Below are 12,464 nucleotides of genomic sequence, written 5' to 3'. Positions count from 1 at the left end.
GAGTGTCCAATACGATCAAAAAACCTTAAGGATACGGATTCCATTTGCAACAACAATAGGGTACACAGAAGGGTCCTGCTAGAAAATCGAATAAAGATCAGGTGCCCTGGAAAATGGCATGGAGCCAGCTAATTTTTTTCAAAACCTGTACACCAAGGAGAAACATAATGTGAACAAAAAATCCTTTCCAGAACTAGCCTTAAAATGATTTCAGTTAACAATGAAGAACTTTTGCTCTCCTACATAGGGCCATTTGTGAAATCTCCGGTTAATAGCCAGTTAAGTTCTATTCCCGGAATAGCGCGATAAACGTGTTGAACGGACCAGGAATAACTCCTAACCAGACAACAAACTCGGGTTAACTTAACAGGCAATTTTTGGCCAGTTAGCGAACTTAACCAATAAGTTTTTAAGATGGCAGAAACAGTGAGAGATGTAGTTACAGACAGCAATGACAAGATTTTGTCTGAACTGTTGATGACAATGAGGAAGAAGGAAAAAGTGAGACGACGTCAATTCCTAATTTATAGCCAGATTTTGCTTATCAAAAGAAGCCATACTTCATCTTTTCAGTTTTGTACCTGAGAAACTGCACCATATGACGGACAGGTGACACAATATCTCTGTTTTCTAAAATAATACTGTTTATTTGCAGTAGTATGCATTTGTTTTCAGTACTTCGCGAATTTCGTCGTGTTATTCGTGCAAATAAAGCACATTAAAATAACGATTTGTGCAAAAATAGTCTTATTTGTGTCGTGTGTTTCATTTATTTTAGCAGTGCCTTAATAGACTCTACCAAATCAAAGAACCACACCAGATATGGGTACTATTTGTATTAACAGCTGTTTCAGATTTAGGCAAAAACATTGATTTTTTATGTAGTAAAACGTTTTGATAACACCGCAGTGTACCACCTTTATTGAGCCACATTACTTCAATAGAAGAAAATGTTGTTCCACTCTGTTTTGTAGTAGAATGACCCTTTTCGTAAACATCACAGCAGTGTCAGAACAACTTCCGACTGATAGCGAAAATATTAGGGTTAGTGCTTCAGAGCAACAACATTGTCTCCCACCTACTATTATTCACTGAAGTCTGTTATCTATCTGTGCTTATTCAAGTTACGTTTCACACAGTAAGGTTAACAAGAAAGTCAGTATTTAAAAATATGGTGATTCTTCCTCAGCTACACACCATAACTCTTGTGTTTCTCAAGTATCAGTATTATCTACATAAGCACATACATATTTATCATACAATAATGTCTATATATATGTATGTTATACGAGCAGAACAGGAATCTAGTCAATGAATCAACATAGTTGTAGAATGTGTGGGAGGAGACCTGGAATGCTATGTTTTTATCTTTCCTTGAATGTCAATTTATTTTCAGTGCCCTCCTTTATTTCAGACTGTAGTTAGGTGAAGGTAACTTAAACTGAAATATCGTATATTTTACGTCTGTGAAGTACCATTTTTCTGAAATTGATGGCTTATTACGACTGTTTATCAGAGTTCACTCAGCCACATCTATAGCAGAAAACATTCTTCACTCTTATCTCCCATTGGGACAACAAGTATACATCTTTTGTATGGAATAGTTACTGTTCCTCAAACATTTAGGATGAGACACAATAACAGCTTCCAGTTTGGATATGTGTCATAGGTCATTTCTACTCCAGGATTACAAAAAAGATTATGGTTGTTTATTGTAAAAGTTGGCATCTTATTTCTCATATATGTGTTTGATATAATTAAAAAGTTTTTCAACATTGCGGCATACAAAGACATGGCTCAGGTCGTCAATGAAGGACGATCGAGTTAATGGCTTACCTCTGTTGAACACTCACCCTGACATTGATTCTCCTATTGACGATGTAATTAACCAATTTGCCAGGAAGAATAGGCGCACAGAACTCATCATTTAAGGAAGAGAAACTCAACTGCAACTTTTTTATATCATAAGATGGCATTGTCTTGTATATGTGTATAATCAGTTTAAGTAAAACTTTCTTAAACTTTGCATGTGACTCGATTAATTTTTTTATTCTGGTAAAACTAAAGGTAGCTCAAAATATCCTTAGTGCTCCCTCCTTGAGGTTTTTCTGTATCCGCCACTGCTACTGCCATGCCCAAATCTCAGCACATACTGTACCTCACTAGATTTACAACTAGCTAATGATAAGGCCATCTATGTAGCTGATTACTGGGCAAAAGTATTTAAACTTTTAATTTTATTATGGTTGACTTATAGCATATTTTAATGTATGGTGCTCTGGACACAGAAAATAAATCAATCTGCCACAACTTATGGGTGTGAAAGTGGGTTTGCGACTCTGATAGCCACGAAAACAAAAGCATTTATGATGTGCATTGACTGGAATAAAACCGAATCGGTAAAAGATTGTTAGAAATAAACAATACCAACCATCTCATTTTTTGCCCTGTGATTTTATAAACAGGGATGTTTCAAGCATTTTTTACCACCGTTTAGATAATAAATTCTTTTGGTAGTGTTGGTTTCAATATCATCTCATTCAGGGGTAATAATCTCAGAAAGACTGCAAACCACTGATCCAACCAAACAATTTTATCACTGGGAGCTATTCTAGCATCTGTCTTAAAGTCAGTTTTGCTACATCTCTTAAAAAATTCTTGATGTTTAGGTTGATGCAAACTATTTTAATAAAGATATAAATGACTGATTTTTTACCAGTTTAAACATCCTGGAGCTAAAATATAGTTAGCAATCATTAGACTTGTTTTTCCGCATCATCTTAAGCTAATAGCTGTAAGTCGTATTGAGATTAATAGAAGTATACTACACTTACTACTTCCGTGGAAGTCTTATATTTGGTTTCATATTCATTTTCACTTAATTGCCTGAATTTTTATTTGTAAATGAGTAGACTGTTTGTGTTTGAGTGGCTCTGAGAAAAAGATTGACTGTCCCATTAACAGGTGATTTCAAAAACGTCACATTAATTACTATCGAATGTATGATGGAATATTTAATAAAACGTTTATTGCTAACTATGCTTCATAACTTTTTGAATTCATAACAATAAAGTAAGGGAACATCGTCAACTTCAGCTGATACCGCTGTCTGAAGATAGCCTAAGCCTAGGCCGAAACTGGTCATTTTAATAAAGTACCATAGCGATCTAGGCTGTTTTTTCATTGATTATATATTATGTTAAGTGATCCTTATGTTAATGCTATTTTTCATTGATTTCACCAGAAACTGGAAAACTTCTTGGCTGATGATACATATTAGTGTGGTAACAAATTAGAAGTACCGTGTGGCTAAGGCCTCCCGTCGGGTTAACCGTTCGCTTCGTGGAAGTCTTGCGAGTTGACGCCACTTCGGCGACTTGCGTGTCGACAGGGATGAAATGATGGTGATAAGGACAACACAACACCCAGTCCCTGAGCGGAGAAAATCTCCGACCCAGCCGGGAATCGAACCCAAATAACTTGAACTGGGACATCACCGGAGGAAGTTGATATTAGTTACAAAAAATCGTAGTCGTCATTTTTATAGCGTATGTACTTCGTGTTTTCTTTCACTAAAATTACTCGCAATACAGCCAAAGTTTTCAATAAGCACACCGTGCCCTTGTCTATCAACAATAATCAAAAATGCAATATGATTCAAAAGGTATTCGTTTACTCACCATTTGTCCTTAGATTTCGGATCTGTCACACAATAACAACAGCTGTCATGGCAGTATCTGGTAGCTATTAGCAAATCGAATATCTGGAACGATGGATTTAGGTGTGAGTGGTTCAGCGAATAACGAGTACTGGAAATGACGCAACATTTCTATGATTTGTGTCGAATACTGTAGCCCAGTATGCTACAGTCGATTAATTCGAGAGTAAATCGCGAACGACAAGATATGGTTAGAATTTTAAAAACGATTTCGCAACTACTTGAAAAGAAATATTTCCTTTCCTCTATTCCTTTGGACTTACTTTTCAGAGAGGGATACATATTGTCAACGTAGTAGAAACATAGCAAAATCGCTGGAAATAGTTTTGATATTTACACTTATATTTAACTTCAATGTACATGTACCTCGGATAATCATTACTGCATAAAGTGCAACACATTGCGTTTTACTTTATCTAGGTACTAGGGTCTACTATTTGAATGTAACCGTCTGAAACACACGTGAGCAATAATTTGGTTCGTGTGTTGATATTTATAGCAGTTAATAACTATCGAATGGGAGGGCGTGGTTAACAGCTTACAACAGAATGATTCCAGGAAGTGGTAGCCTCCGTGTGAGTCACTTGTAATCTCATGTCGAAAATTTACGAGTGTCACCGGCTCACAAGCAGCAACTCTGGTGAGCAAAGTAGTTGGTACATTGTACCGGTAGATGTCGACGTAGTCGTAATTCGTGTTGTGGCAGTGAGTTGTAGCTTTAAATATTATTTACATATTTTGTTTCTTTTTTTGTGTGTGTCTTCGTTATTTTCCAAGCTGTTGTTAGTGACACGTTGGAAATCAGAAAAACTACTTGGATATTTTCGTATTTTGGAGGAGATGGCAGCAGATGGAGATGAACTAATATCAGACCAAGAGAAGGTTTGTAGTTGAAAGTTGTTTCCAAATGAATTGAACTTATTTTGGGACAAAGAAATATAGTGCTGCCCTGAACTTCGGTGTGGTTCCTGTGAATTATGTTCTATTGTCGTCCGGTATCGCGAGTGATGCCGTCTTTGGTTCCGCTCTTCATTGACGAATAATTTTCATTTTACGAAGTTATCTTGATGTCTGGTTATACAGACATATGATTAAATTTCCCTTAGTCTCATCGACTCTTCGTGAATACTGTTCCTGAAAGCATATAACGATTTTTTTTCCTTCAGTGCGAACAGCAGTGCCCAACTTCAGTGACCTAAATGTCAACGTGATCATGCCCTAACATCCAGATTACTTAACTGATGAAAAATGACATTAATTTGGAACATGGTGGTTTCGTTGTGAAACGAAGCTGTTACTGTTTTGTTAAGCACTGTTTGTAGTAAAACACTAAAAGCACAGTTGGGCGGTGCCGCTATGTTCCGCCTCCATTTATCAGCACTAGATTTCCGTGCTCCATATCACGGTTCGTGTTAGCAATTGCAGCCAAATATCTATTATGGTATTTTCACCCAGGAGATATGAAACAAAGGATATAGTACGTTGTGATAATTGATACTACCACACTGTAGCGTATTCCAAATATTAAATTCAACAGTTTGTTTGCGTCAAATGATACATTTAGTTGCATTTCCAGTCATTTTGACAGAAACCTTTCAAATTAGGATAAAAATATGCCCAGTCACAGAGACTAAGTATTAAATATTCTAGTTGAGATGAATGTAATTATCTGCTTTGCTGGACAGGCAAAAGCTGTTAATAACTGCTTCTTAACTCTTGCATATTATTAATGCCAATTTCCGAGTGCATAAGTACAGTACAGACCATTGAGATGATGGGTTTAGTAAATTAGGCTTACAGCATTTAATTCTTCCTCATTTGAACGTGTTTAAATTGTTTTAGAAGCTTCATCACAGTTGCTTTCTTGACATAATAGACCATGCACAGTAGCAACAAGCAACCTTTATTCAGGAACATTTTGCTTTATTGTACACTCTGATTATAAATTTATGAGCAAAATTGTTTTATAATCCATTTAACTTTTTGTAAATACTTTACTTAATGTGATAGATGCATGTGAATTTGTGTAGTTGTAAAATAATGAAAAGGGCCTACATAAAATTAGATCATGTTAGTAAAATAGCATAGTGAAATCCTGCATCCTGTACATATGATTAAAGGGTGTGTTGCATCATCGTGATACATAACCTTAAAGAAATTCTCTCGTTCAAAATTTCCTGTCTAATATATGTCTTCCAGACCCAAAAATCCCAAAATTCTGAATGTCTCTTCAGTGTGTCTTTCAAAAATGTGACTAATGTTTATTTTTGTTTTGCAGCCAGTTTTTTAGAAAACAACAAACATCGGCCTGACCTACCAGATATTGCTCATGGAAATATGATTAACTTTCACTTTATTCATATTACAAATGAAACATTCTTAAAACACACACTCACTCTGAGATTTGGGGGGGGGGGGGGGGGGATACTATAAGCTGTTATATTCTGTAGCAGCTTAAATGGATTGTGTATAAGCTGTTCTTGTTTCACTCAATATGTGAGGACATATGTTACCATTCAAAGTATGCTCCATTATTATGCAGTTACACGGCAAACTTCCATGTTATGTAACTTCCAAACAAGTCGTGCAGTGTATGGGGGAGATGGTAATATATAGGAACATGTGAATTTGCAGAGCCTGCATGTGCAGTGTCATTGCAGTTGCGCATAATATCTGCTATTTTCAAGCATCTCCATAATTGTAGGAGTATTTAAGTCATATTTGTTAGGCTTACTTTACAATAAACCAAACTGGATTTATATCCATGCTTTCTGAGAAAAATTGGCCATCCCCTTGCTAATTTTTCACACTGTTTGTTCTTGAAATATTTGTTGTTGTGTGAAAATCTGCTGAATTGTATCAAGGAATGCAAATAATGGAATGTTTGGTGTTATCACTGCCAAAATTATTGAGGCTCTAGGAGTGTCTGGGGACATTTTGTTATACAAATGCAATGTCAATTGAAAGAAGTTAAATTTCTAAAGCAAATTTTTCACAGTAGGTGGTGTGATCTCATCAGATGTAAAATGCATGTCATTTCATGCCCTTAACCATGTTTGACTCTGCAGCTATTTTCTTCTGCACCTGTGATGCTAGACTGTCACATCGAGGATCTGGAGTTTGAACCTAAGTACTATTAAAGAATTTACTTTGCTGTGAGAACTGGAATGGAGGCCACCCAGACATGAGGACAGAGATGGACCTACTTAAACTAAAAGTAGAAACTCTGGTTTTGAATAATAAGGTAGAGAGGGTGGTAGTTAGACCACATGCCATTCCATTACTGTTACCCAGCAACAAACAGTAGTAGGATTTCAGACATATTTCCTATAGGGCAATAACATAACAGATTTTACTGTTAAGTGGGTATCTCATTGGGTCTTAGAGTAGTCAATAAAGTATGCCCTCAACAGTCATAGTTTCTTATATTGTAGTTTTATCTTTAAAGTGTAAAACAAACTGTTAAAAAAACAGCAAAACTAAACCGAAATAGTATGTTACTTGCTCCAACTAAATTAGGCAAGATCAATAAGATGCTATAAGTGGTATAATATGTTGGTTTGTATTTAATAATACATAATTTCTTAGTTAGTTCCTTTGTGATGTGTGTACTATAGTTTGTCTAATACATATTAAGATTTCAAGAAATGAGATAGTGACCCCAAAACAATACATTGATATTTTTTCCTTTAACTTTTTAAATGAATTCAAATGAAGACAGACCTCAGTGTGGTCATAAAAAGCAGTTATTCCTCAATTTGTCCCCATAAGGCACTAATGCAATTCAGACCAAATACAGTGGTATCAGTCTCTCCCTAAAGAGAAATAAACCCATTGTTTAAAATGTACAAAAACACATGCAACCTGGCATACAAAGTGTATCTGGACACTTCCTGAGGAAGTGCATTGCATACTTGTCATTGATGATTTGAGAGATTGAATTGGTGCATTTATTTATTTACACAGTTTGAGGTACAATACATTTGAAGGTAAGTTGTTAGTAAATAGTAGTTTCCATGACATTTTCCTATAAATAAAAAATGAAAAAAAAACCTGCACCTTGGTACCAGGTTCACTGTATTATGAAATTAGTGTGTCCTGGCATATTAAAACTGTGTGGTTGATCATGACTCAAACCTGTGAGCTTTGCCCTTTTGTGGCAAGTGCTACATCAACTTAGCAATCCAAGCATATCTCATGGTCAGCCCCTACAGCCTCACTTTTGCCAGTACCTTGGAGGCGGTGGTGGCAGGTCATGAGTTGTAGTCTCAGTTGATACAGCACTTGCCTGAGAAACACTGGACTCGCATTCGGGAGGACAATGGTTCAATCCCGTGTCCGGCCATCTCGATTTAGGTTTTCCGTAATTTCCCTAAATCGCTCCAGGTAAATGCCGGGATGGTTCCTTTCAAAGGGCGTGGCCGACTTCCTTCCCTAATCTGATGACCTTGCTGTCTGGTCTCTTCCCCCAAAACAATCCCAACCCTTGCCTGAGATAGGCACAGGTCCCAGTTTTGAGTTGTGGTCGAGCACAAAGTTTCAGTGTGCCAGAAAGTGTTCCATATTCGCATACTCTACACTGCATAGTGAAATTCATTTCAGTATGAAATTTAGTTCAGAATGATAATGCATATTGATAAGACAACAGTTTAACTGATTACCAGTTTTGACTCTTGCCGAGGGCAATCTTCATATAAGTAGCAGCTGCAAAAATAGTCCAGATGTTATTAATTTGTCTTAAAAAATAAGCAAATAATAATAATAGCATGGAATTTATTCTGAAAATGTGAATATAAAATTGTTATTTGCATATTCATTACTACATTTAGCACAATAATTAATTTTAACCAGAGTTTTATTATGACAGTCATTATTCTTCTTTCAGGTTCGCATAGTTTCCGATTTTATTCTACATTCGCCACCAGGAGAATTCAATGAAGTGTTCAATGGTAAGCTTGCACCAAGTTTTTTAAATGTTACGTAAAGTTCCATAATGTAATATTTTTTGTGACATTTTTTGGGCGTATTTATTGAGAGGGTTAACTTTGTGAAAATAACAATTGCTTGCCTGCTTGTAACTGTTATTGTTAGGAAATAGTTGTACAACAAATGATTGCAGTAACTGCCATGTGTATTGTGACTTAGTTGATAGCTCTAAATCTTCCATGAAGTTTGCTGACAAACTTGCAGCAGGCTACTCATCATATCTGTTTTTCTGTGGATGAAGATTCCAGGATAAGAAAATTATACTTTGTCTCATTGCCAATGTAATTTTTTTTGTCTGTGATGAACTGCCATTAACAGAGCATACAACAATAAAATCAGTAAGTAGTGGACTTTAATTCATAAAATAATGCCTAGGTGTGACACTTAAGCTTAAGAGGACAACCCTTCATCAAAAATCAAAGGGGGTTTAACATTAATGACCCAATTCCATTCTGCAGACTCTTGTTGCATGCAACACCAGAAGATACCTCATTTATGTGATGTACTGTTGACATATGCAAGTGGAAAAATAACAGTGCAGTGCTGAAGCAGTGGTCTCACATCAGTTTGGTACTAGTGTCATATTTGACTATTCGTATATTACCACAACCTGAGAACCATAAGTACCTAATGTAGCCTGCTTTATATGTAATACAATATTGCAGAAATTAAAAAAAAAAAAAAAATCAAGCTCGCATGTTGGACCGAAAGCCATACTATGTAATGGGTATTTGTTAGGATCAAGTGCGCCCAGAGCCTTTCGTGGGGAAATCTCAAAGGTGTGTAATTATTTAAAGGGAAACTAAAATGCCCCACTCTGCATCCCACATGTCCTTGTTAAAGGGGGGGGGGGGGAGGAGGAGGAGGAGGACTACACTAAACATAATAATATAATAAAAGTCTAGGCTGAGCTGCAGGCCTGTATGACTACCGCCAACTGCCCTATGGTCAACCATGTCGGCATGTAAATAGCCTCGTCAAGAACATTTCTCATTGACCTTCCCATTTCATTGACGGCAGATTTGAATATCGCTACTTACATGACTTGCAACTTGCAAGAATGCTTGACCTTGGGTCTTGTTAGTGATCTGTCTAGTATTAATCAAGCTCCTGTATGGATTCTGATTTAATTGAAATTGTATTGGTGCTGTGTTTATGTGTAATGGTTTCATTTTCCATTCAATTTTTTTGGCTTGGAAACTTTGGTCTATACAATATATTAACATTCTCTCTTGTCTATTTGGCTTTTGGAAAGATAGATACCACACAAAGTTGGAGCTGGATTTCAAATCAATGTCACAAGAAAATGCAAGGAAAATGATGAACAAGAACTGGTGTACTCGACAAAAACAACAAGGTTAGAAATTGCTGCAGAGTCTGAACTGACCATAAAAAGGAACTATATGTGCTCAAAGAAACAAGCAAAATTAGTTGCTACAGAAGAATGAAAGAAATGCCTGAACAAGTTGAGTGGTGAATTCAGAGAGGATGTAAATGGAAATAAGAAAATGCGTCTTGTCTATGGGATGATGAAAAATAGGAAAAGAGATAAGAAACATACCAAATGATTACAGACAGGAATGGAAATCTTATCATTGATGACAGTAAAACTAAAATAGCTTTGTTGTCTTACATTGATCAGTTGTTTAATGTAAATTGTATGTGACATGCACAAGAAGACAGCCAGGAGAAAAGTGAGGTGATGGTCATAGAAAAATTATGGGCCACCAATAGAACATAGTGAAATGGAAACAGCTACTTCGAAAGACTCGGGGGGGAGGGGGCATAGAATCTGGAATGAGGTAATCAAAGTAAACATGCACTAGTTGTGAGAATATGAGACAAAATAACATATGGACATCCGTGATGAATGACTGCTAACAAACTACCAAGATTAATATAGAATTTGAAACTTGGAGACAAAAGAGCAAAAGGACAACCATGACTCAGGTGAAAGGATATGGGGAAATCTGCCACTGTCCAGGGAGAACGAACTTGGAGCAGGATCAGAGAAGGGGAGAAGTTTATAAAGGACTGTGATTGATAGAGAAGCCTCATTCACAGACCCATTGAATAAGATGGAATGACACGGGATATGATGAATGTATTTCGTTGTAGTCGCACAAAAAGTATGACTAGGTTTAATATTTCATAACAAATAAAGTTGTTGCTACCCTTACTCAACAAGTGAAATGTCAAATTTTGGTATACATCGCATTCACATCATACACTTGGTTCAAACTAAATAGGTAGTGCGCTTGCTAAAATACTGCCCTCTGATTCAGGAGGGTGGGGACTCGTGCTCTCTCTGTCCATCCTGACCTGATCCTTGCACAATCAAATTATTGTATTGTACTAAAAACAAAAATTTTGTGAATGTTGTTGGAAATTGCCTTTAATTCATAGCATTATTACTTAAATGAAATTTTCATATTTCTGGCAATTATGGTGAAGATTATCATAGAGATGTAGGATGTCATTTTGCTAGACAGTCCTCCATGTGTTGTGGAGATGAATCCGGTCTTATTGATAAAACAGGCTGGAGCACATGCTGCCCTGTCATTTACCTGTAAATACCCAATGGGTGACAGGTTGGGGGATTTGATGAACATCTTGGAGAGCTCTTTGGGTGCTGTGAGATGTATGTGCACAGGCAATGCCCTACCGAAAGAACACACGTCACTAGTGTTGGAAAAAGTGTTATAATGGGTTGGTTGATTACACAATGTCCAGTGTCCTCCCAAAAACAAGAGAGGCTAGGACTCTCCACACCATAGTTCAGGTTGGTCCTGTGTAGTTTAATCCAATCTTAGTTGGTCAGTGGGTGGTGTTACTCTCACAAATGACTAATACTATTTCCCCAGTACCATCTTGCCTCTTTACTAAACACAACTTTACATTATTTATTCCTCCTCTTATCTGATGCCATATTCGCGTGGGAAAACCAGGTAATTTCCATCAACTGTTTCTGATTTAGCTGACAGTCTGGATGAAGAAATTGGTCTTAATTTGTATTGTGTTTGAGGTATGATCAACAATGGCAGCTCATGTGACACTGCATTCAAGGTATAAATCTGTATTCGCTTGCTGCCTGGAGCTGTAATATTTTATACTTGCACTGATAGGTCCCTGTAATTCAGTTAATTGCACAAATTGTGCTCGCTAACACTGTCCTGATATGTGTGTAATGTTACTAATCCAGTATAGTGCTTGAAACAACAAACCACCCAAATTAATTGTCACATTTTTATGGGTGTACCTTTTCCATGTATGAATTACCATGACTGTACATAAGTGTAAAATAACGTAAAATTTTTTTACAGAGGAAAATTTTTACTTTGATTTGCTGCTTTGGGGTTAAAATGGTATGCATTGCATTTATTTGGATTCTAATTTCTTGCCAATGTACTTTGGGATGGGATATTCTGTTGTTTTTTTTTATCATAAAAAAAGGCCCTCAATTGGGTAGAATACTGGCTGTTACGTCTCCAATTGAAACTTGCAACATGTTGGAAGTTAATGTCCTTGTAATAGAGAAAATGTTGTCGGGTTTATATGCTGAGTGCACTTGTAACCAAGCAATGTGGCACAGTGATTAGGATGATGGACCCACATTTGGGCGGATGATGGTTCAGACCTACATCTGGCCATCCCGATTTAGATTTTCTGTGATTTCCCTAAATCAGTTCAGGCAAATGCTGGTGTGTTCCCTTTGAAAGGGTACGGCTGACTTCCTTCCCTATCCTTCCCTAATGTAATG

The 12,464-nt window shown here is 36.7% G+C and overlaps 1 protein-coding gene across 1 annotated transcript in view; it reads left to right on the top strand.

Annotated features, from left to right (window-relative positions):
* Nucleotides 1-4,322: 4,322 nt before the first annotated feature.
* Nucleotides 4,323-12,464, top strand: part of LOC126298851 (F-actin-capping protein subunit alpha) — a 43,551-nt gene continuing 35,409 nt past the window's right edge. The window contains exons 1-2 of the mRNA XM_049990361.1: nt 4,323-4,600; nt 8,604-8,667. Coding sequence (XP_049846318.1) covers nt 4,559-4,600; nt 8,604-8,667 — 106 coding nt within the window. The 5' untranslated portion in view covers nt 4,323-4,558. The remainder of the gene's footprint in view (nt 4,601-8,603; nt 8,668-12,464) is intronic.

The sequence above is a fragment of the Schistocerca gregaria genome, chromosome X, assembly GCF_023897955.1.
Source record: "Schistocerca gregaria isolate iqSchGreg1 chromosome X, iqSchGreg1.2, whole genome shotgun sequence".
In the NCBI taxonomy this organism is placed as follows: Eukaryota; Metazoa; Arthropoda; class Insecta; order Orthoptera; family Acrididae; genus Schistocerca; species Schistocerca gregaria.
This window is presented reverse-complemented; position numbering and strand designations above follow the sequence as displayed.